We start from the raw sequence: 25532 nt of genomic DNA on the forward strand, positions 1-25532 counted from the left end.
GCGCGGAGCGCGCTTCCGGCCGGAGGTGGCGGGAGCTTCCCGGCGGGCAGGTAGGGAGGTGCCGGGGCTGTGGTCGCGGTCGTGGTGCTGGTTCCGAGTCCGGTCCCGCCTGGAGCCGCCGCGGGGCCGGGGAAGCCGTGCCCCCCGCCCCGGGTAAACTGGTGCGGGATGGGCAGGAAGCAGCGGGTCCCATCGCGGCACCCGGGCGGGTTCTCCGGCCTGGCTCTGCCGCCGGCAGGGCCGATGTCTCGGCTACAGCAGATCACTGGGGGCTGTGTCCGAGCATCCCCCCCGGGGATGGGGACCCCGCGGCGCTCCCGGTCCAGGGACGGGCCGCTCCCACGGACATGGGCTGATTCCTTGGGGCCAGGCAGGGTTTCCTGTGCCTCTGGGGCTCCCGCTGTGCCGGCCCGAGCAGAGTGCGGTGTCGGCGTCTCCGGGAACCCTTAGGACAAGACGAGGTCCCGTTGGGGCCCGCTGAGCAACCCCTGCGCCCCCGGCCTCGCCTCCGTTGTTACAGGCTTGAGCCGCGGTGCACTCAGCAACCCGAGGGGCAACTGGAGGTTGTTACTGGTGCCGATGCTCGCTGCTGGGGCTGGTGACGTTTGATGTGTGCTTTGACAGGCAGGGTGACGGGAGGGATGGCTTTGGTCAAGATCATGCATCCCACAGCAGGATGCTGGAGTGGGCCTCTTTATCAGGGACTGTAGCGATAGGACAAGGGGTGATTGGTTCAAACGGAAACAGGGAAGTTCAGGTTAGATGTAACGAAGAAGTTCTTTACTGTGAGGGTGGTGAGGCACTGGCACAGAGTGCCCAAAGAGTAACTGCCCCTGGCAGGGAGTTAGAAAGGGATGAGCTTTAAGGTCCCTTCCAACCCAACCCAGTCTATGGTTCTGTGAGGGGTTCATGGTCTGGGGGTTATGGTGACTGCTCGTGGGCACCTTGACAGGCCGAAGAAGTGAGCTCACAGAAACCATAAGGAGCTGAAAATAATGCAAAAGCTGAGTCTTTGGAGACACAATCATAGATCCCAGCCTGGTTTGTGTTGGAAGGGACCTTAAAGCTCATCCAGTTCCTACCCCCTGCCACGGGCAGGGACACCTTCCACTAGAGCAGCTTGCTCCAAGCCCCATCCAGCCTGGTCTTGAAGGAGCACACCTGCAAGAAGAAAGTGACCTGGAGGTACTGAAGGCGGGTTCTCACTGCTGTTAGCAAGGACGTAGCCAGCAGGTAAAGGAAAAGGAACACCTTGTTTGTGGCACCACATCCTAAACGCTCCAGTCTGGGCCCTTGTGAGAGACTTAGAAAGTGGAGCAAGGCCAGGGAGGCCCTGGCTGTACAAGGTGGATGCACAGGAGAGGCTGCAGGAGCAGCCAGAGACAAGGAGGCAAAGTGGGATCCAATGGCATCTTGTGCTGCCCAAAGGGATCCTGGAGATGCTGGGGCCAGAGAGGCACAACAAGAGCCCCAGAGGCACTGGCCAAGCTGCAGCAGAGGGAACACCAGTTGGATATTAGGAAAAGGTGTTTCCACATGAGGATAAGGGCCCCAAGTGGTGCAGGAACCTGGATCTTTAGAGACATTTAAGCTTGGACTGGAGAAAGCCCTTCACAGCATGTTGTAATTTGATGCAGTTTTGGTTGGAGCCTTGCGCTGGGCCTTGCAGAGATCTTTACCAGCCTAAATGATTCAGTGATTTTGGCAAATGTTTTTCCATATGCGTGGTATTCTGCATCTGTACAGGTGTTACATTAAACTCCGTACTTGCACGGTGCCTCAGTCAGACCCTTAGTTCTCCAGCCAGTATTTCAGTAAATGTGCAGAATTTGGTGCTTCTCTGTTAACAAAATGTGCAAGAATATAAATATGGAGACCCCTAAACATGGAAAAACTGGGTTTGAATGGCTTCAGAAGCAGCAGCATGGGCAGGCTGCTGGAGCCAGCAGTTCCAGCTGTGTCTGCGGTCTGTCAGTACAGAAACCAGCACTTCTTTATGATGATTCAGTGACTTCTCCACCAGATTGAAAAATTCTCTGCTGGCTCACCTCTGTTATCACTGGGGTTTGTACCAGTATAATTAAACCAGGCATGATAACAGGTACCTCTCTTTTGCTTGCACAAATTGCAAACAAAATGTATTTCTTTGTGCCAGTCAAACCTTGGAGCAGGCTCATAATGTAGTCAGGAAACATTCAGGGTATATTTTCATGTACAGCAGCAAAATAACTTGGCACCTTTGTTTCTGTGTCCCGCGTAGCTCGTAGCCTCAAGTGGGAGTATGAGCGAGTTCCGCATTCACCATGATGTCAATGAGTTGCTCAGCCTGCTGCACGTTCACGGAGGGGAAGGAGCTGAAGTCTACATTGATCTTCTGCAGAAGAATCGAACACCGTATGTTACCACGGCTGTCTCTGCACACAGTGTGAAGGTAAGTGTTGGTGCACTGTCATCACAGCCAACATGCATTTCAGACCTTACTGGGGGGGCAGCGGGACTCCTGAGGCACCGTGTTTTCTTTGCGGTCCTTGATAGAGATTCCATCAGCTCTGAGAGCACGCTCCTCCCTAAAGAGAAAGTCAGGATTAAGATTCCTCAGTGTGATTTCAGTCCAGCTGAGAGAGCTGGGCTGGTTCAGCCTGGAAAAGAGAAGACTCCTTAAGGGGAGACCTTAGAGCAGCTCCAGTGCCTAAAGGGGCTGCAGGAAACCTGGAGAGGGGCTTTGGACAAGGGCCTGTAGGGACAGGCCAAGGGGAATGGCTTTAACCTGCCAGAACAGGGGAGACTGAGATGAGCTCTTAGGCAAAAGCTCTTCCCTGTGAGGGTGCTGAGGCGCTGGCACAGGGTGCCCAGAGAAGCTGTGGCTGCCCCATCCCTGGCAGTGTTCAAGGCCAGGTTGGACACAGGGGCTTGGAGCAAGCTGCTCTAGTGGAAGGGGTCCCTGCCTGTGGCAGGGGTTGGAGCTGGATGAGCTTTAAGGTCCCTTCCAACCCAAACCAGTTGGTCATTCTATGGTGATTCTACGATTTCTCTTGGCCTGTGCTATGAAGTACCTTTTCCATACTCTACCTCCCTCTGAGAGAACTTGACTTGTGTGTTTGTGGAGCTGGATACATGTTAGGGGGTGGGTAATGGCCGTGCCAAGTTATTTGAAGAATAATGGTGAAATCATGTTGGCATGGGTATATAAAAAAGGAATCTGATCCGAAATCTCAATTTGGGGTATAAAGTAGAAAGATTAGATCAGGAAAAAGGTAAAATCCTTGCATATTGGAGGGATGGATAGAAGACCATAAGAAGGAGTGTTAGAACTGAGATGAGGGGGAAGTTCAAAGAAGGAGCTTATTTTGTGCCTATGGTGGCTGTTTCAAATTTTAGAGGGATTGTCCTTTGGAGGAATCAAATAATTGAGAAAGGGTAACTGTATGAAACGTGCTGATATGAACAATACCTGACTTTTCTTCTGAATATCCCCAAGTATTAGGGATTGAAGCCTGATATTCTCATGACCAGGTATACTTCTGTGGCCATAATACTGCTTTTCAATGTTGTTTTTTAAAAGCAGTCCATCAGTCAAGCTCCAAGTTGCTAATTTTGTCTGGAAGTTCAGCTCTTTGTAGCCTGAACTGCCTGTTTGCTCTAATTGCAGTCTCGTGCATCATTTACACTGACAGTTTATAGACTTGTAGAAAGATTGAAGTAGGAGGCACAGCTGGAGACCTGCAGTGCAACCCATTATTCCCAGTAGGGCCAGCATCACTGCTACAGCAGACTGCTTAGCTGCATTTTGAAGATCTCTAGGAGACTTCTCCATCTCTGGCCATGTCCCAGTGTCACCACTCTCTCCAGAAAGGACTCTTTCCCTAGGGTCAGCTGGGATTTTCTGTGTCACAGCTCGTGGCAGTGCCTGTGGTGCTTTTGCTGTGCCCCTTAGAGCAGGGTCTGTAACCCTTTTGGGCAGCAGGCAGTACACCCCACTATCTCTATGGCTCTGCATTGGGCTCAGTCTGGTTGATGTCTGTCTTACTAGGGGGGCCTCCAAAGTGGATCCAGTGTCTTCATCAATGCCAAATTCCTTAATAAACCTGCTGATACAAAATTATATTGCTTCAGACCGAGCATGTGCAAAGTGAGCCCTGCTGCAGATCTTGTGCTTACCTTCATCTTTTCTCTCCTGTAGTCCCTTCTCTATCACCTGAAGTCCCGGGACTCCCCCTGTCCTCCAGCATAACTATTAGCAGGAGATGAGTGCTGCAGCATTCAGTCCAAAACCCATTCCCTGGAGTACTTTGGTGGCAACCTCAGCCTGCACCTCGTTGTCTTCTTCCTTGTGCAATGTTTCTCTCTTGAATGCTGAGCTAATAATGTACATTAAACATTTATTATTTATGTGGTGTTTTACAGGTAAAAATAGCAGAGTTCTCTCGAACTCCTGAAGATTTTTTAAAGAAGTATGATGAGCTGAAATCTAAAAATACAAGGCATCTTGATTCTTTAGTTTATCTGCTGTCAAAACTCACAGAAGACAAAGAGGTTTGTTTCTGCTTTAGAGCTGGATGTGTTATAAGTATCCAACAGTATCAACAGTGCAATGGTTTTAAGTACAGCATGCTTTCTGATGATAATGTTCAGCATAGAAATCGATAGATAACCAGTTCCAGGTCTACTTGTTAAAAGTAGACCTAATTGTTAAAACACTACTGAGAGTTGCTCTATTCTTGGTATAAACCACTGAGACATGGAAAACTGGGACAGAAAGAGCTGTGGTCTGATTTAGCACAGCCATCTTATGGTCATATGTTTTTTGCTTTAGTGTGTGCTGACCAGCATTCACCAGATCTTTTCTGTCTTCATGTATGTACAGACACTCCAGTATTTGCAACAAAATGCTAAAGAAAGGGCAGAACTTGCAGCAAATGCAGCAACCAGTGGCAGCACAAATTTTTCCATCCCCTCATCTACTTCCAAGATATCTCTGCAGGAGCTTGAGGAGCTACGCAAGCAGCTGGGCAGTGTCACAGCCAACTCCAGTGTACAGCAGGTACTGCCTCTTCCCAAGCTTTGAGCACAAAATCTTTCCCTTCTGTTCGTACATATAGCTGTGCTCTTCAGTTCTGTCATCTAGCGGAATTATAGATGTTCCTATCTGTGCAGATAACCTAAATTATCTCTCAAAATGTATTAGTCAGCTTATATTAAATCTTTGTGCTGTTCTTAATAAAAGCGGCTTTATTCTATGTAAGTCAGTGAAGTCAAGTTGAGGCCACGACAGTTGTGACTGTTGGCGATTAATGTAATTTCATTTTCCCATTTCAAACGACCACTTTAAGCTGTGCTGATGTTTCCTTTTCTGCCTGTGGCAGTGCTTGATCAGGAGCACTGTGAGGTGAGGCACTGGCACAGGGTGCCCAGAGAAGCTGTGGCTGCCCCATCCCTGGCAGTGTTCAAGGCCAGGTTGGACACAGGGGCTTGGAGCAAGCTGCTCTAGTGGAAGGTGTCCCTGCCTGTGGCAGGGGTTGGAACTGGATGAGCTTTAAGGTCCCTTCCAACCCAAACTATTCTCTGAGTCTGTGGTCTGATTTCATTTTGGCAATTGGAGATAGGAATTACTTCATGTCTCTGAATTTTGAAGGTGTAACTTTCGTATAGTCCATCTCACTGAAATATCTCTATGCTATAGTACTGTCTTCCATTCACCTGTGCTCTTGATACCTTATATGTCTCTGATAGTATGTCTCTGATTGTATGATCTCCCATACTTACCTCCATACCTCAGAAGCTTTTGGACTTGGATACTTTCTTAGTTGCCCTCTCATAAGTGTGCATAGTTCATGGAGGTGGTGAGGTCCATGGTTTATTGGAGCTTTTATTCCAACTCATTCCCTGCTATTTGGGAAGATGTAATGGCAGCTGCCCTTCTCCTAAGCAGAAGCTTGTTCATACAGCCGTGTTGTATAGAGCCAGTGCTACAGAGAGATCTTCCATTCCAGGTCTTCTTTAATGATCTGGAGCTCAAGTTGATACAGAAAATGCACATCATGTTTAGATCTTTTAGCCAGTGTCTGTGTGTCCAGATTGTGACAGACAAGTGAACTACTACTTTACTAGTAGTAAATATATTACTTCAATAGTGGGGTATTTTTTCACTGTATAGGTTTACCATTTTGTAAAGGAGTTCAGGTTGTTTACCCATTTGAAAGACTCAATCCTACACTGAGATCTGCTGTTTTATGTGAAGTTTAGTCATCGTTTGAACAGCTGGCAGCTTACTTGATGCTTCATCCTTTTCTCCTATGAAAGTCCCGTTTCTGTTAGGGGAGCAGAGGAAATTCAGGTCCTTCTAGCAGATCTCACATACATGGTATAAGTAGGAAGGTAGTGTTGCTTTGGGATGCCTCTCTGACCTGCGGACATTGTCCTGATGTTATGCCAGCAGTGATGCTGCAGCAAATATGCCCAAAACCAGAGCTTCTTGGAGGAGTGGTCCCCCAGCTTGTTTGAATGCTTGTGATTGATGCTTGTTTGAAGGATTTCAAGACTGGGCAACTCTGAGAATATGAAAGATGGCCAGGGCCAGCCACAGTGTGCATCAGCTACCTCTCACATGTAAGAGTGCCATTCTGTAAGATGCAAGGCTCACACATACGTTTGCTTTCTGCCAAGTTCCTCTCTCCCTCTCCTCTGAGACCTGTGAGAGGGAAGTAAAATGTTGCTGTGTATATCCCATTTCACATAGACATTTGTGGAGTTTAAGAAATGGCCATTCATAAGCATATTGTTTGTGTTCATACATCCGGGGCTCTAAATATTCATGTAGGCTGTACATCTCAGAAGCCTCTCCAGCTGATAATGAATGTTACACACCATTTACTTTAGTGTCAGAGACCCAGAACCAGGGATGGAATGTCTTTGAGTCTTTTAAGAACTCACTTCCTTCACTGACTCGTATTCAGAGTAAAAAAACTCCATCATTCTCCAGCTGTCTGTGGGTGGATTATCTGTATTTCTTTTGGCATGTAGCTCCTCAGTAGCCACTGTGCAGAAATGGAGTTTGGAGGTGTTCATTAGCCTGTCTGCAAGTGGTCCTTGAATCAGGTGTTACTGCTTACTGCTTCTGGAAGGAGTTTGCTGCCATTTGTGTGGTGCACTTTGTAAACTAGTAAGATGCCTGGTGGTTGTGCATGTTCCCACTCTATTCCGCTGTGTGTGTGCCCTGTCACCCAGGCTGGTGGGGAAGGGTGCTGAAAGGCATTATTTGATGTACCCTCCAACAATAAAAAGGCCAACTGTATAGAAAAATTACAGACTACAATACCCTAGGTGGTACTGGGAGACCAAATCCTACACTGTGCTAGTGAAGTATCAGCTATTCTACATTCTGTTCTCAAGTTACCAGTTTACAGTCAATTTCTGCTTGAAATTCAAGATCTTTTTGATTTCTGAAGATCTTTTTCTTTTTCCCCTTCTTTCTCTCCCTCTCTTTTCCCAACAGCCTCTTGAGCTCACACGAAAAATCCTCCGAGATAAGCAGAACAAGAAGAATTCTGGTCAGCCCATTCCAGTGTTTCCATCCTGGGTGTATGAGAGACCTGCACTTATTGGTGACTTCTTAATTGGCACCAGTTTAAGCACTGACACAACAGTACCTATAGGTATGTGGTACACAGGAAAAATGGCATTAACTTTTAATGTTTTGTGCTTGTTCAGAAGTGCCATTCAGACTTTGTCACGCTCAGGATGGAAGCAGAACTGCTCCTTGCACTCTGCAGATGAAGAGCAGGGTTCAACCAAACCCCAAACTTGATTTGTTCACAGTGTTTCTCCTGTGCTGAATTCCAGCCCCACTCTTGATCCATGGGTTCTAGTCTGTTTGGAGTTTCACAGTCCTTTTTCTCTCTTGAATTTATGAGCCTTTATGAACCTTCATGACCTCTTACTGTAGGAGTATCAGACCTGCATTCTCAGCTGAAAGATCTGTACTAATATCTGACAAGGAAGCATTCATCGATCCATCCAGGTCAATATCCTCTCCACTAAGACTATAACAACCTCTCCAATTTGCCGTCTCTCTCCTCACCAGAGCAGCAGGGGACTAATCTCCCCCTGTTGTATTCTAGCTTTAAGGCTGAGCTGTGTATCATTTCTTATTCACTTAATTGTATTTTGAGCTGAGTCCTTTGTGCTTCCTGCAGGATTGACTTAGCCATTCAATTTACAGCTTTTGCACATTTGTTTGTGTCTGTGTTTGAACTGTTTTCTTGATATTCGAGTATTTCAGTGGAGGTAAGGTAGGGGGAGTTGTTGACAAGATCAGAGTTCCTTGAGTCCACTATAGCTGAGCCCTTTTGGGTGGAAGGATCAGCAGCACAGGCTGTGGGTGATGTTCTCTTGGCCACAGATGTCAGGTGTATAGCCCTGTCTACTTGATGTGTTTTGAATATAAATGAGTAAAGGATTCTGCTTTCCTGGAAAGAAAAGTGGATGATTTTGGAGATGAGCCTCACTCAGTCATTTCTATCTTGATTTAGCTTTGCGAGATCTTCCTTTATTCTGTTTGAATGGTAGTATGTTTTCCTTTCAAGCTTCAGGTACTAGACCGAAATGATGTGAATGGTCAATCAGGCAGTATTATGGCATGTTATGGTTGTGTTCTTTTTTTGTCTCATTTTTGAAAACAGGTACTTTGCCATTAGCTTCCCAAGAATCCATGATTGTGGAGGACTTGCTCTACGTTCTAATTGGTGTGGATGGAAGATACATCACGGCACAGCCTCTCGTAGGCAGGCAGAACCGAGCGTTTTCAGTCGATCCAAACTTGGACTTGTCCATCAAAGAGCTGGTGACCAGGATTCTTCCTGTAGCAGCAAGTTACTCTGCAGTCACCAGGTACCTAGCTGACTTTTGTCAAAGGAGGATATTCTCCTTTGAGCATCAGGTTATAGAACAGAGAATCTGTCTTTGTGCAGATGTTAACTTCCAAGCTTAATTTAAACTTACAGGAATAATAAAGTAAGAATTCAAATTGCTTTGAATTGGTTTTAGCTACATTTCTTTTTGCTGGGTTTCTTCTCTCTGCTGCCAGTTCAGTCTTTCATTCACCTCACCTTTGCTTTGTCTAAACTTGATCTTGGTAAATTCAGGCAGAGTGCAAATAGGATATGTCTGCTTATTCTGGCTCATCCCTTCCCATTCTGCTATGAATTTCCCATGTTTCCTGCTTTTTGCTCTCCACTGGACATCCAGGACAGAGGCCACCTTTGTGTGTGTGGTTCTGAGTAAGAGAATCTACTGCTGCCTACCTTCTTGTAGCTACCTTAATTGTTAAAAGGTCTTAGGAGAAGGTACACCTCACCAGCAGCAGATATTTGTTTTGTAGATGCCTGCATTTGATTCAAAGTCCCTAAAAGATCAGCAAAGAGAGAGAAGCATTTTTAGAATGTGATTCATCCGATCTGTTTTACATGTCTCCTTCCAGATGACTGTTCAGAAGTATCTGTCTCTCTCCACTAACATGTATAGAGCCATCTAAATCTGGTCCGATGAATCCCTGCAGTGGCATGCGGTGTTAGAAGCTGACAGCAGTGCTTTCCCCACGTGTCTGGGTGCACATAGCTTCTTTTTGAGATCTTTTCCTGTCATGTAATCTGCTGCTTATGCAAAGAAAATCTCTCTGAAATCTGAAAACTTCTGAAAATGATAGAAGGTGTTTTGACTAAAAGGGTTTCCATATTGCTTTTTGCAGGTTTATAGAGGAGAAGTCTTCCTTCGAGTACGGACAGGTAAATCATGCTCTGGCTGCTGCTATGCGGACTCTAATCAAGGAATACATGATATTAATTACCCAGCTGGAACACCTTCAGAGACAGGGACTTCTGTCACTGCAGAAACTCTGGTTTTATATCCAGCCCACAATGAGGACCCTGGAGATTCTTGCTTCACTTGGTAAATTTCAGAAATACAGTCATTACATGTTCATGGGTGCATGACAGTTTCTGGAAGCTGTAGCTACAGCACAGCAATACAGTCAGGGCATGTGTCATTTTAATTTGGTGTTATATTAAAGAAGAAAGTCAAGGGGAATTGTACTTGTCAGAGCACAGCTCTTCCTTGCGAGCGATGGGCTCTGGGGCATGTCCATGCATTTTACCTTCATAGTCCATGCCTTTTGGACCATTTGTTTCCACCACTGCTGGCTCTGCTCAGCTTCTTTCCAAATGCCTCTCCAGCTGTATGTGGATGTATAACCACAGACAGATTCAAACAGAAGAAACGCCTGGAAGTTTCTAGTCCAACCACTTGCTCACAGCTACAGCAGGTTCCTCAGGGCTATGTCCAGGCGAGTCTGAACAGTCCTCAGCAATGGAGATCCCTCATTCTGGGCCCTTTCCCATGACTTCACCACCCTTTTTGTGAACATTTCTTTCTTGTCTCCAACTGGAATTGCCCTACCTATATCCTGACGTTTGAGGTATCTGCAGTGTAACAGTTGAGAACAAAGTGCTTTTGAGATCAGAGCAAATTACTGAAGTATGTATTTCTTCCATTACCACCTGGAAGGTGGATCTCTATACATCATGCCCTCAGCGTAGGAGGCTTTTGGACTTTAAGCCACCATGTTGCCTTGTGTCTACCTGAGTTCAGTTCTCCTTCCCTGGAGGGTTGGGTTTCACTTGGGGTTTTTTTGTTTCAGGACATTTCAGGATGTAAGCTTTCGGTTGTGTGGTGGAATGGCCTTGCGTTGTCACAGCAGGGTTCTATTGCTGACACGGAGGTCTGTGACTTAGGGTGGTCAGCTAATCAAGTGCTAAATTCAGTAAGACCATAGCTTGCGCAATTAATCCTCAACATAAAAAGGACATGGAACTGTTGGAACAAGTCTGGAGGAGGGCCACATGGATGATCAGGGGAGTGAAGCACCTCCTGTATGAAGAGAGGCTGAGAAAGTTGGGGCTGTTCAGCCTGGAGAAGAGAAGGCTGCGTGGAGACCTCAGAGCAGCTTCCAGTATCTGAAGGGGGCCTACAAGGATGCTGGGGAGGGACTCTTCATTAGGGACTGTAGTGACAGGACAAGGGGTAACGGGTTCAAACTGAAACAGGGGAAGTTTAGATTAGATCTAAGGAAGAAATTCTTTAGTGTGAGGGTGGTGAGGCACTGGAATGGGTTGCCCAGGGAAGTTGTGAATGCTCCATCCCTGGCAGTGTTCAAGGCCAGGTTGGACAGAGCCTTGGGTGACATGGTTTAGTGTGAGGTGTCCCTGCCCATGGCAGGGGGTTGGAACTGGATGATCTTAAGATCCTTTCCAACCCTAACTATTCTATGATAATCTGTGTCAGCTTTGTGCCGTATATCTGTATTTTTCAATTTTAGCTACTTCTGTGGATAAAGGAGAGTGTATGGGAGGATCTACCCTGAGCTTACTCCATGACAAGACTTTTAATTACACGGGGGACAGCCAGGCCCAGGAGCTGTGCCTGTATTTAACCAAGGCAGCCAGTGTACCTTATTTTGAAATTCTGGAAAAGTGGATATATCGAGGCATCATCAATGATCCCTACAGGTAAAGGACAGTTAAGGAATGAAAATGAAATGCAAAAGTTAGGAAATACTGCTCAGGTCTTTGGCTTTTACTTTCTTAGTGCACCCATCTCTCTGCTCTGTAAAGTCTGCATAACCTAGGGGCCTGGACCTGGCAGCAGTGAGTAGACAAGGCAGCACTGCAAGGAAGGGGAGCTGCTGAAGCATGTTTAACTACATTTCTTACTTAATTCAGTGTGTATACAGTCAGAGACACTCTCACTTGCTTTATTTTTCCAAATTCAAGGAAATTATATGCAAAAGTCAATAGCGCAACAGTTCAAGTATGCAATATGCTCAAATTCCACCTTACCATGCTTGTGCCCTTTAAGTATTCTCCTCTCACATCCTCATCCTCTTCATGACAAGGGGTGAGCCCTCTTCTCGTGGGGCACAAGTGTGATAATTTAGTGAATCTATATTCAATGTAGTCTACTAATTTGCTAATCTGGTAGGAGGTGATAACACTGCCTGAAGTGTCTTGGCTTTTGTAGTCATTTGAAGCATTTTGCTGTGTTTAATAGATAATGCAGCATTTCTGTTTCCCACGTTTTCAGAATCCTAAGAAGGGGCAAAACTCAAAATAGCTAAAATGAATGCCTTCCTGATGGTGAGAAGACAGGAAGAGGCCAGCTTCCTCACCTCTGCACTGACAACCAAATACATGTTTAGACTTGGTTTGCAAACTCTATAAAATCCTGTTTCTGTCATCACTGACTGCAGATTAGCAGAAACACTGTGCATAATGCATCTCCTCTTAGTACAAATACAGACTAATTTCAGTTCTTGATTGGAATGTATTTTCCTGAGACCTTATTTCTGATAGCTCATATTACCAGTTTGCAGGTCAAAACCAGTAATCCTCATTGTACCACTCCCTGCTTCTAAACATCTGCTTTAACTGTTCAGTGAGTTCATGGTGGAGGAGCACGAGCTGCAGAAGGAGAAGATTCAGGAGGACTATAATGACAAGTACTGGGATCAAAGATACACTGTTGTTCAGCAACAGATTCCCTCATTCTTGCAGAAAATGGCTGACAAAATACTAAGCACAGGTAGGTAAAGATAAGCTGCTAATGTAAGAGGAATCTTGAGACAAGCATTACCATTTTTTGTGTAAGGATAAATGTATCGTGTTTTGTCAGTTTGTGGGGTTTTCCATCCAAACTTTTCAGAGGAATGGAAGAATCAGACTGTAAAAGAAGCACAGTGCCTATAAATAAAACATGTGGGAAGGAGTCCAGCAGCAACAGGAGCTTTCTTACTGCTCTGTTTCATGGGTACAGCTAGCTAGAGGGAGCTAGACAACTGAGGTTTGAATATGCTGAGTTTTAATTTGGATGTTTAAATGAACCTGATGGCTACCGCTGCTCTCTTTCCTAAGTACAAACCCCTCCAAAAGCTACTTCCGAAGCACAGCACCAGATTTTGACAGTTTCTGGCTATCTGCAGAGATGTTTTGCCACCACTGGAAGATAAACCCATTTCTAGATCTCTCCTTAAATGTGATACTAGGTACCTAATTTAAAATTCTGTATTATCTTTTGAGAGCTGTCTAAATCCTTTCCAGCTTTTGGTAGAATGTAGTGCAAACATCTCACAGCATATCTTCCTCTTGAAGATAGTGGTTTGAAAGTTGGATGTTCAGTAGGTATGAATATGGGTCATTCTTTCTTATTGCTTCTAGGGAAATACTTAAATGTTGTGCGAGAATGTGGCCGTGATGTTACCTGCCCTGTGGCTAAAGAAGTCATCTATACTTTAAAAGAGCGAGCATATGTGGAGCAAATAGAAAAAGCATATAACTATGCTAGCAAAGTTCTTCTGGATTTCCTGATGGAAGAGAAAGAGCTGGTGACTCACCTAAGGTTTGATTCATTTTACTAAATGCATGTTAAATACAGTGGTTCCGAGAGTGAACATAAGTTTTTTGAAGTTAGGCTGCTTTTCTTGGGTCGTTATTAATGTGTTGTCTCTATTTCCATTAGAAGGGATGACCTGAAAAAGTAAGATTTGGGGTTTTTCCTGAATTAAAACAGAAAGAGAAGAGTAAAATGATAGAAATGTCGGGTGAGAAGGTTATCTGAGCATCTCCAGTCCAAGTTCCTTCTAAGGCTGTTGCCAAAACTAGATTAGTGAAGTTGTGGCTTTGCCTAGCCCAGTCCCAAAACCCACCCTCCGGTATGGACGTGCTCTAACTCTCTCATGACTTGTCCCCTGGCTCATCACTCCCACCTGGGAAGGGAGTTTGCTTTATCACCTGCTATGATCAAGAAGAGTTTAATGTGAATAAGAAATAGTTGGATATTAAGTATCTCAGCAAATAAGTGCCCTGGTTATTGTTCATTCAAACATGACTAGTTGGAATAGAGTAAGTGTATTAGCCCTAAGTTCCAGTGCAGGGTTTTTCTAAACATTGTGCTTTTTTAAAGTTCGTTTTGATAACCTGTATTTTGGCTCTCATAACGCATTCAGCTGATAGCAAATGCAGGTGCATTCTAGCATGCAAACTCCAGCTTCCTCGTGTGAATCAAGCTTTTAGTTTATTGCCATCTTCAGAAAACAGTAAACCCAGGAATTCCTGGTTTCATGAAAGGTTGAGAGCTCTCTGAAACCTGCCAGTTGTTAAAGAGGTTCTTCCTAGCCTTGCTAATGACTGTCATCCCTCCAAGCCTTCTTTGCTTAATAGGAATGTTCAAGAGGCACTGGATTCTGAAGTTCTGATGGCACATGTCCTCTGTTGGGCCCATCTATCGCAGTGTAGTTTCATATTAAGGTGTTGCTCAGCCCATCCAGCTGGGGTCAATGTCTGTGACCTCCTTGTCTTTGAAACAGGGTCTTTGCTAGATCATTCAGCAGCTGTCCTGATCTGCTAGGGTGCAAATGCAGGGGCAGCTCGTCGAGGAGGAAGCTACTGAGCTTCCAGTGTATGTGTGAGCTTGGAGGACCTATGCAGGATGCTTGTTTAAACCCCAGGGAACTGTGACAGATACCACTTCTCTTCAGTTAAGCAGCAGTACTGACTCTCTCCACCATCCCAGAAACGTTGGTTGGAAGGACCAACAACCTCAGCAGACCTGTAGTTCAGCCTCCTGCTTGAAGTGGGATTATCACCAGCATTAGGTCAGGTTTTCGTTTGGGTTTACACTCTAGGGTTTGTCAGTGGTGTAAGTATCTTTCTCCCCTACCTCTTGTTTCCTCAGTTAACCACTGACTTCCTCATGACTGGGAGAGTTTCCTTGGTTCAAAAGAGTAATGACAATCAGGTAAACAGTGGGGCTGAGCATCATCCCAAATTGGCAGTGATCAGGAGACTGCAATCATCTTGTGTTAAGGATGTGCTGGTCCTAGTTTTGCTTTGAAAGCTGCAGTTACCAGTTACTCCTCTGAGTTACCTCCAAGCTTCCAGCCCACTGCAGTTGATTCCCTGGCACCAAGTGAAAACTGAAGTTTATGCATCCTACTGTAGCAGAAGTCAACACAAGTACCTGGAGTGCTTAAAAAATCAGCACAGACACTTGTTCATTCAGAGGAGTTCAGGACTCTGCTCTGAATTGGCAACTGCCTCTTGGATGGATCTGCATGTATCCTGACTGAGGTGGCAGGGAGGAGGACACATGCATAAGACTAGTCTCCAGGTTGGTTATTTGTGGCAGTGTGTTCTCCATGAAGAGGAACATTTTGTGATCAAACCCAGCAGGCTGGCTGAATTGATTGCTTTTGTTCCTTTACGTTTAATATGGATTAACTTGGGCTTTTATAAACATAATCAATTGTCCCTTCATTTTCTTGAGCAGATCTATAAAACACTATTTCCTGATGGATCAAGGGGACTTTTTTGTTCACTTCATGGATCTCACAGAAGAGGAACTCAAGAAGCCTGTAGATGACATCATAACCACAAGGCTAGAGGCTCTGCTTGAATTAGCCCTGCGAATGAGTACAGCCAACACAGATCCTTTCAAGGATGATTTAAAGGTAAGGGTGTATGTAAGCAGAAGGTAATTGAATTTGAGAAGAAGGCTTGCCATGATTTGTGAAGACCTTTGTGCCTCTAAGAACCTGCTGAATGTACAGTGAAGGAAAAGAGAACTGATGGCTGTCATTTTGTAGACTTTCTCTGGGTTAAGTCCCATTTCATCCAGATTAGCAGCAGGAAGCACCTCCCCTGTTTGTGTTTTCTTGCTGGTTTCTTGAACATGGAAGAAGGTGGTTTTGGGTGGCCCCAGGATGAAGTGGAAGCAGTGCTGTGTTTCTCACGCTGTTCTCAGCTTGGGTGCTCACTTTGGAGTACAAGAGAACACCTGATTAGAAGTCCTACCTATTAATGATTGCATCTTTTACAGATGTGAAGCAGCACAGAGGCTGTGCCTGGGAAGTGTGAGAACTGAATAAAGAGTGATCAAGCAAGGGAGAGTGATCAGCAGAGCAGCGTGTTGTATGCTGATTGTTAACCACTACAGCAACACTGCTCTGGTGTCTGCTGCTCCATTCCAGATCATACCATTTACTATTGCTTCCTAAGTTGATCTGATGACTTGAGAATGACTCTGTTAATTTGCACTTCTGCCACATGCCTGTTGCTGTGCAGTAGTTGTGAGTATCCTGTGCTTCATTTTTCCCCTGTTCTTCCTTTATAGATTGACTTGATGCCCCATGACCTCATTACACAGCTCTTGAGAGTATTAGCTATAGAAACAAAACAAGAGAAGGCTATCATCAGTGCAGATCCCACAGAGCTCACTCTCAGTGGTTTGGAAGCATTTTCCTTTGACTACATTGTTAAGTGGCCTCTGTCCCTTATTATAAACAGGTAAGATATCAATCCGCTGAAGGAATAAAAGGCAAAAGCTTTTGGATGGGAGTGAAGCAAATTTCCACACAGCAAAATACTGGAAAGTCTGTATCTTTAAAGTGATGCCACAAGTTGCTGACTTGCAAGGAATGCTTTGGTGGTGTTTAGCCCTGCTTGCTCCACTTGTAGACTATGGAATATAGATTGTGTCTTCAGTAGAACCCTACTAAGGCATGCTTAGAAAGTCAAACTTTGATTTCATATGGTGGGAAGAGAGCTCAAAGGATGCTTTCTCAGCCTGATTTTGCTTGTGACTGGTCACCCAGTTTTCATTTGTCCATGGCTTTCTGAAGTATCTTCCCCAAGAACATGAACTCTCACAAGAGGATTTTCATCCAAGACTCAGACATACCTCAAATGTGAAGAGTGGTAAAAATGCACTTTCTGGTATCCCTGGTTGCCCACTAGAAGGATAAAGGCTGTTGCTGGATTTGCTACAGCAAGCTATCTTGCATTTATTTGAGTTATGAGGGACTAAAGGAGGGTTCATTTTTCTACAGGGATTTGCCTCCTGTTTCCCTGGCAAACCCTGTGAGCCAGGGCAATGGGACAAGCAGTGTTAGATGAACAGGGTGATAGATGTGGAAGTGTTAAAACACCAACAATTAGTTCATCCCTTAATTTCCCCTTTAAAAAGCAGTTGACATGGGGACTTTTCTAATGACATGGTGCTTTTGGAATTCTGTCTCTTTCTTCCAGAGTGACTGTGTTAGCTGTGATGGTAGCTATGGAAGTGAAAATAGTACTTGGTAAGGTTTCATGAACTGTATCGACTGGAGCTCTGTAGACACCTACACTGAAGTGTCTGAACACAGACCTGAATCCAGTCCCCGAAGCTATAAATAAGCATCCCCATCTGCTTCTGACAGTGCATTGCTGATGGGGTAATGCTGCCTGTAGCTTGGTTACAGCTTTTTCCTCGTCTTTTTGGAGAATCCTGGTGAATTGTTTTGCTGACTGTAACCATCTTAGTGCAGTGGGTACGTGACCTCAGGCTTTCAGCCTTCTGTCCTAGCATCTTCGTGGGTGACCTTCCTGCAGGTATCCTGAGGGAATTGAAGAAGGAGGCTGGTGATGTACCAGCTGGCAGGAAATACAGAGGAGGGACTCCTTGGAGAGAAATTCTTTGGGTTGGCAACAAATGTGATTTTTTTTCCTTTGGTTTGAATTGTTTCAGTGTGGATCCGCATGGCTGAAGGTGTAAGGAATGTGTTTTGTGATGTCTTTTTGCCTTTCAGCAGGCTTAGCCTTCACAGCTTAGTCTGTCGATCAGAACAGGGCTTAATCTGGACGGGTTTCTCCTTTCTTTCCAGGAAAGCACTGACAAGATACCAGATGCTTTTCAGACACATGTTCTATTGCAAACACGTGGAAAGACAGCTGTGCAATGTTTGGATCAGCAATAAGACGGCCAAGCAATTCTCCCTGCATTCAGCTAAGTGGTATGGCCTTTTTTTCTCCCGGATCAGATGCGAAGGTTTGGGTTTCCTTCTTGCTAGTTAGATCAGATCATTTTGGTGTGAAAACGATCCTTACAAATTTCTTACTGGCTGAGAGATATCAAAACATAACATTTCAGGTTTCAGTAGGAAGTATCTACTCAATAATCTTTGTGCTGCTCAGCTGGTTCCTCTTTGTTGGCATGCATGTAGTTTTGGAAAGGAAGAAGTGGTCTTTAGCCTTAGCACATGGAACAGTTACAGCAGCGGACATCTGTTCACGTATAAGCTTGGTCACTACTTTAGCATCAGCAAGATTAGTAAGCACCCCAGTAGTTTAAAAGCAACATCTTTCTCTTCTGGCCAGACCCCTAGCAAGGACGTGTGACCTTCACACAGCTTGATTGATATTTGGTCTGATACAGATTGAATAAAGTAAAAATGGTGGGGTGTTTTCCCAGCAAATCATTCTATCTTGTTCCACCTGTGAGGGTAGACTTTAATGTTTGGATCTGCACTCCAGGTTGCTGGAGGCACCTGTTTGGAGAGTGAGGCAGACCCCAGCACTGCAAGGTAGTACCCTTTGCCTTGCCAGTGGCACTTCCTTGTCACAAGTTAACATTGCCTCACCTTAGCCAACAGGACTGTAGCTCTGGTTCTCCTAGAATTGTAGAGGTGTAGCAGAAGAGACCTGTGAGGGTCCCTAGTCCAGCCTCCAGCTCACAGGACGACTGAGCTGGAGACAACAGCAGGGAACAGGGCAGCCGTGGTTGAAAACCCCCATGGTGGGTATCCCCCACCTCTCCTGACACAGTTTGCTGAAGTCAGTTCTTAGTTTGCTATCACAGAGCCTGCGTAAATCAACATTGGAAGAACCTCTCTATAATCCCACTGTTCTATTTCACCTTAGTGAAATTGCATTAAATACCTTAGATAGCAGGTGATTTGGTTAAATATTTGGATCCCCTGAACATACTGATGCAAGCCATAGAATATTTTTAAGTGTTCATTTAACAGCTAAGGCTGGAAACCGTTTATCTGCTTCAATTTTGCCCTACTAATGAGCTCAATAGTTACACTAGTTGCTTTAATATTCAATATTAACATTCTAGTTGAATATAAGTTGAATTCAAAGTCATTGTCCAGTCTATGACAGGTTCAGAACTCTTGACTCCAGTAACTGAGGGAAAGCCAGTTGAATACGTGGAAAACAGAGACGGTTTGCATTGACTTTATAATCCCTCTCACGCTGCAGCAGTGAATTTGCCAGGACAGAAATATTTAGCTCTGCTTGACTGTGCAAGCCTGGTGATAGTTCTCCATGGCATTTGCTAGCTCTCAGTTGTGTGGGTGTGATTTCTCCCCTAGGTTTGCTGGTGCTTTCACACTGCGGCAGCGGATGCTGAATTTTGTACAGAATATCCAGTATTACATGATGTTTGAAGTGATGGAGCCAACATGGCACATTCTTGAGAAGAACCTGAAGCTGGTGAGTGTGTGCGTGCTTGAGAGAAGTCAGAACAGAAGTCTTAAGTTAACAAATTTGCTACAGGGAAAAAATGCCTAATGCAGGTGTCTGTTGGTTCTGTTGGAGGCACTTCAGTATCTCGGAATTGTTCTTATCACACTGCAAAGACTGCTGCTGTTCTACATCACCTTTCTGGTTTATTAGTCATATATCCCTTTCCTGTGCTGCATCTTCCTATGTCCAGCTCATACTCTGCACCTTGTTATGTGAAGGTGGTGTTGTGCTGAAAAGAAAGAAAACTATGGAAAAGGAAGAAGGATGCAGGGTGCAGTGATCATGAACTGGTCCAGATATCTTCAGTTGATTCCTTGGCTGACTTACAGTGCTCTTAAAAGCAAAGTCTATGCTTTGTCTTCCATGAAGCTGCCACGGACTGGCACATTAGGACTATCTGTTTTAAAGCAGGGCCTTCCTTATTCAGGAGGCTATTCCACATGTATATTCCCACTGCAGGGAGAACTTTTCTGCTCTGGTGGTACCTGGGAGAGGCTGAGCTCACTTCCCACTGAGTTTTATGCCTGCCAGAGAGGGTATCTGGGCAAAGCATGCCTGGCATCCTTTTGTTTCTATCAGAGATGTACTGTTCTGAGCTGTGGGATTTTCCAGGTGTGTTGCAGAGTATTTCTGGTTTCCTAATCCAAGTCAGTAACTTCTCCAGAAGTTAACTCTTTGCCATAGCAATAATTGCAAGAATTGGTTTTTATCTCCTGATGGGCATGTGAGATGGCTTTATTATCTCAGAAATGAACATGTTCTCAGCTAATGTCCCACCTGCCTGTTTTAAATCAAGAATGAGAAGACATTGAGAGTTTGTCTTTCAGAACAGGCTAGTCAAGAAGCCCATAAAGGTCTTCTCATGTCTTGTTTCATTCTCGTCAGATTTGTTGTTTCCATCCTCAACAACAGAGAAAACAATCTCTCACGAACAGATCAAGGACTGTTCTGTCTGTCCAGAGCAAGCTCTTCTCTCCCTCCCTCTTTTACCTGACTGTGGTAAAGATCTAGACTTCTGGGTCATACAGAGTTATTGTGGAAGTTCAACAGACAAATGAAGGATGATGCCTGAGCACCGGCAGATCTTCTGAAAGCCACAGCAGTGCTGCAAATACATCTTGTTTAGATGAAGCACTTTGCCAAGGGAGGGAATTGGACCTGCTGCCATCTCCTTCATGCCAAGAGACAACTTGAGAAGGTCTTTAGGAAGTGCTGTCTGTGAGTTTTGTGTGTCTTGGCGTATACTGCTCAGCACAGGCAAGGGCTGTGCCAGGCTGTGCTTAATTAATTAAAGCAGGTGATCAGTGATCCGTTCCTCAAGCTTGCTTATTTTGCAGCATAACCTTTGTGATGGCTGTAGTGATTTTCCTTATCTCAAGTGACGCTGCATCCCTCTTGGTCCTTCTCAGCTTCCTTTTCCACTGTGGGGCTGCTGTGTTGGGACTGGTGTTAGGGTGCCCCAGCTATTGGGAGGAAACAGGAGGCAGATGTACATCACCTTTTTATTCTTCCCTCTGGTGGTCATCCTGTGATCAGACACTTCTGGGTTGCTCATCTTTTCCTCTTGTACTGTGAAGAAAATAACATATAGAATCATAGAATAGTCAGGGTTGGAAAGGACCTTAAGATCATCTGGTTCCAACCCCACTGCCATGGGCAGGGACACCTCACACTAAACCATGTCACCCAAGGCTCTGTCCAACCTGGTCTTGAACACCGCCAAGGATGGAGCATTCACAACCTCCCTGGGCAACCCATTCCAGTGCCTCACCACCCTCACAGTACAGAATTTCTTCCTTAGATCCAATCTAAACTTCCCCTGTTTCAGTTTGAATCCGTTACCCCTTGTCCTGTCACTACAGTCCCTAATGAAGAGTCCATCCCCCGCATCCTTGTAGGCCCCTTCAGATACTGGAAGGCTGCTATAAGATATTCTGTATCTGAGGTACCAAACAGCTCAATTCTCCTTCTGCCATCTCCCTCAAGCCTCAGCGACTCTCTGATGAGCCTTCAGCATCAAATCACCCTGTCTTAGTTTCTACTGTGCACCTGGGAGTTGTTCTGGAGCCAGCTAACCACCATTTTTTGGTGCCCTGACATCCTTTTTCCTGGATCCAGGTCTAGGATTATGAATATAGCTGCATATTCTTGGTGAGGGCTTCTGAACAAGAAGAGTTTATACGTTAAGCTTCTGGATTATGTGAAAGAAGGGTATTTTCTTAATTCTGAATTCTGTTGTAAGTTTAGGTTTTCAAAATGTAATTCTCAGTTTACTTTACTTGCATTGAGGCCCTTGTTCAAGGTATCCTTTCCCAGGTTCTTCCATATTGATGTCCTTTCAGTCTCTGCTGATTCCAGGTGTCCTAGAGGAGACTGTTAAATGCCGCAGGCACTCTGTCTGTACTGAGAACATTCCCTGTTCAGAAAAGACAATCTCCTGACTCTTTCTGTCTGAAGATCCCTCTTTGCTTTGGCTCTCAACCACTGAGTTTCTTTGCTCCTTCAGGGCTATTAGCACTGTTGAAGCATTTTTATTTCAGTTCAAAAAAGGAATTTGCCAATTTATAGTTTGTCAAAGGAAAACATCTATAGTCCAAACCTTTTCGATAGTCCAAGTGGGCAGAATTTTTCTCAAGCTATGGAACATCTGTGAGCTTCTTTAGCCTGCCAGAGATGCTGAGATAGCAGGTATAAAAGTGACTTTGCTGGCGCCGGAAAAAGGTGTTTAATGGCTGTATGGCAAGAAGGAGAAGCCTAGCAAAGTCTTTGAGGTTTAATCCAAATGTCTGTTTGTCTCCCATCCTCATCAGTGTCCTTCAAGGCTTTTAAATCTCTGGGAGATAGAGCATGCCCTCTACCAGTGCTGGGGCAGGAGAAGTCTGGTGCCTGTAGGTCAGATGGTGCCACGAGTACACATGAGTTGAACTTCTCAACACTGCCAGCTAAAGAAGGTGTTTAAGCAACCACTTCATTAGGCAGCCCTTTGAAAGGGCTGCTCACCATGACATATCCCAGCTCCTGGGTTAAATCTGACTTGATTTAAATGAAAGTATCGTGCATTTCCAAACAGAGGATGCAGAACTGGCTCTTTAACCTCCATAGCCTACAGACTGGGGTAGTCTTTTCCTTTCATTTGTATTTTAGGAGGGAAAAGGGTGATCCTCACTGCTCTCATGTAGTGGCTTATGCTGGTTTTTCATTTCCCAGAATTTTCGTGTGCTTTTCCACTTGAAGTTAAGGTGCTTTCTTTCTAAGGCTATAACTAGTGTCTTCATCTTCAAAACGTCGTCTTCATCCACACAACTTAGCATCTTCATTGCATTAGAAAACAGCATTTATCCCTCTTCTGTACTAGTTGTTTGAAAGGTTACAGGGTGGGGGTTTTTTGCCATTGATCCTTATGTAGCAGTGTGAATGCCTTGGCAATTTTAGTCCTACAGTTCTTTCCAAAGCTTGACTTGTGTTCTCAGCTTCAGCACACCCTGTAACTGTACAGAGTGACAGGGGATTTTTAATCTATCATTTAAAACCTGAGACTGAAACAGCCCCTTGAAGTAGCCGAGCTAGACAGAAATCTTGGAGAATCCTTGTAACACTTCATGTCCCAGTTCCTTATTGTGCTCCTAAAATATGTTTCTGAATAACCTGTATGTTTTAAGCCTCCTAAACTTACTGACACTTGAGGTTCTTTGATTTATTTTTCTCTTTTCCACTTACTGCAGCTGACTACTGAGATGGTGAAGGTAGGAGTGGGCATGACAAGCAGATTGAAAAGCAAAGGAAGTGCATGCTCATAAAGCAGATAGCTCCATTCTGAGCCTCCTTTCTAGTGGAGGGCTTGGGTGATTAAGGGAAACATAATTTGGTTGAGAAGGTAATGTGACAAATCCAAGGGTAAATAGCCTATGAAGGGCAGTTGAATACAGTAATGCAAGTACAGTGTCCATCTCTGGATGTTTCTCAAAGCTGGAAGATACAGGATTAATCTCTCAACGTGCCCTAGAGCGTGTTTAAGAGGTCACTATCAGAGGCAGGGTGCTGGGTTAGAGCTTTGGTCCAGTGCAGCACAGCAATCCTGGTTTGGTTTTTCATTATTGCACTATACCATCACAGGCATCTAATATTGATGATGTCCTGAGCCACCACACAAGCTTCTTGGATAACTGCTTGAAGGACTGCATGCTGACCAACCCAGAGCTGCTGAAGATATTCTCCAAGCTGATGTCTGTCTGTGTCATGTTCACAAACTGCATGCAGGTATGTACAGCCTCCCCATATTGACCCTGCCACTGCCAGCCAGCTAGGACAGTCCATTTATATAACTCAACCCCTCTTGTCCTTGATGCACATGAAAGAGCCTCTGTTCCTCCCACCAGCAGGCTTTAAACTGTGCATCCTTTCTCCCAGATGGTTTCTGTGGCTTCTCCCTCCACAGAATGCTCTATGCTCTTCTATTTTCACTGCTGGGATCAGGTTCATATGAACTGAATTGCCCCTCTTCAGCCAGTCCTGCAGCAGAATATGAGGTGTAAGTTGTAGGGCTCTGTAGTTTCCAGCATGCTTTCTTGAGGGTCAGGCAGGAGCTGGTGATTGGACCCATGGAGACTGATCTCTGTGGGCACGCTCTAGCCCGCAGCTTTAAAAAAGACGCCAAACAACACCTTTCTTTGGGTTTAGGGAGCTTTGTGTATTAATATCACAAACTTAATCTCAAAGGTAGCTTTCATGCAAGGTAGCTAGCTGCAGGGCCAGCAGAACTGAGTCAGTCTCATGCTTTGCCATAACTGAAAAAAGGGATCTAAACGTTTCCACAACCCTCTGCTCTTCCAAGAGGTTCACCCAGAGCATGAAGCTGGATAGTGAGATGGACCGGCTCACCCTGGAGCACGGCACAATGCTGGGCCCACCAACAGAGGAGGAGCGTGCTGAAGAGACTGCGAAGAAGAAGCTGACTAACAAGGTGGGATGCGGATGGAGAGCTGGGTCCTTTCCTCTGTGGATGCTGCCTGGGTTGCAGTCCAGTCAGAGTAGCTAACCTTGGTCAGGGTCTTACCTCTTGCAGATAGACCTTCCTAGTTTCTAGAGCACCTATGGCCCCAAAAGCAGGATCTTTACAGAGCTGTGGGTGTTTTTGGGAGTAGTGTGGAGCGCTGCTGGTGTTCTCAAAGTCTGTTTTGAGGCCTCTTTCTCCCACAGCAGTCCCTACACTTGCTTTTACATCCTTAGTTGTATTTTCAGCTGTGCAGTGGGTACCCACATAGAGGCTTTCTGCAGCTTGAGCTTATTTCCAGAGCTAACACTTTGTGATGGATGAGCCAATGAACTGTTGGGTGTGACTCTTTGCAGTCCACCCCTTTCACATCTGGGGTATCTGTCCTGTTCATATTTCTCTATCTTGATGCACATGTACTAAGCGATTTGGCCTGCTCTGCGCTTAGCAGGTTGCCTCCTGTCCTGCTGAAAGCCTCTGTCCTGGCGCACAGCTGGTAGGGTCCATCACACTACAGGGCAGTCAGAATGCTCCAGAGGTTACAACCTGTTGTAGGCAACATTCCCTTTCTGCTTACTGGGTTTTCCTTCTTGAAAATAAATAGTGACAGCATATACTTGAGCATAAGTGTACTGGGATCTACTCTGGGGTTCTCCCAGATAGGCATAGCAAGGTTTCTAACTACCAAGAGCTTTGAAGGATTTATTTTAGTGGCTGAGCAACTGTTAAGCTCTATGGCAGTATTTTTGAGCAGGTTAAGAAATAGGGAAGGAATAATTGCATCTCTTTGGCAAGTGCAAATCAGCGAACACATGGGGCCACTATGCCTTTGTCTTGCTAGCTTTTAGCGGAGCATGCTGACAACCTCCACCTGACATCTGGCTTTGAAGCAACAATCAACAAGTTTGATAGCAATTTCTCAACCCATCTGCTGGACCTGTTGGACAAACTGAGCGTTTACAGCACCAATGACTGTGAGCACAGCATGCTCAACATCATCTACAGGTGAGACAATAGTTTTCTCACTGTAACTTCCCTTCTGTGGTTCCCAAATGCAGCTCAGGAAGAATAAATTGTTGTTTATAACTGTGCATGTCTGCCCCATCAATGAAAACACTGAAATCACAAGAAATCTTGCTTTGCATTTCAAT

At 45.1% G+C, this 25532-nt stretch overlaps 1 protein-coding gene across 2 annotated transcripts in view; it reads left to right on the forward strand.

Moving 5' to 3' along the window:
• Positions 1-29: 29 nt before the first annotated feature.
• TUBGCP2 (tubulin gamma complex component 2) overlaps positions 30-25532 on the forward strand; it is a 33846-nt gene continuing 8343 nt past the window's right edge. The window contains exons 1-17 of one of the 2 annotated variants that reach the window (XR_013958218.1): positions 30-50; positions 2261-2431; positions 4405-4533; positions 4865-5041; positions 7493-7652; positions 8679-8886; positions 9743-9942; positions 11369-11558; positions 12485-12630; positions 13263-13443; positions 15373-15553; positions 16216-16388; positions 17744-17872; positions 19238-19358; positions 23505-23648; positions 24225-24351; positions 25223-25358. Coding sequence is in view for 1 of the 2 variants with exons in the window: in XM_080631991.1 (XP_080488117.1) it covers positions 2282-2431; positions 4405-4533; positions 4865-5041; positions 7493-7652; positions 8679-8886; positions 9743-9942; positions 11369-11558; positions 12485-12630; positions 13263-13443; positions 15373-15553; positions 16216-16388; positions 17744-17872; positions 19238-19358; positions 23505-23648; positions 24223-24351; positions 25223-25386 (2582 nt within the window). In the remaining variant the exon portion in view is untranslated. Of the gene's footprint in view, positions 51-2260; positions 2432-4404; positions 4534-4864; positions 5042-7492; positions 7653-8678; positions 8887-9742; positions 9943-11368; positions 11559-12484; positions 12631-13262; positions 13444-15372; positions 15554-16215; positions 16389-17743; positions 17873-19237; positions 19359-23504; positions 23649-24222; positions 24352-25222; positions 25387-25532 lie in introns of those variants that run through there. The other variant, XM_080631991.1, reaches the window with a different exon arrangement.

The sequence above is a fragment of the Psittacula echo genome (genome assembly GCF_963264785.1).
Source record: "Psittacula echo genome assembly, chromosome: 20".
NCBI lineage: Eukaryota > Metazoa > Chordata > Aves > Psittaciformes > Psittacidae > Psittacula > Psittacula echo.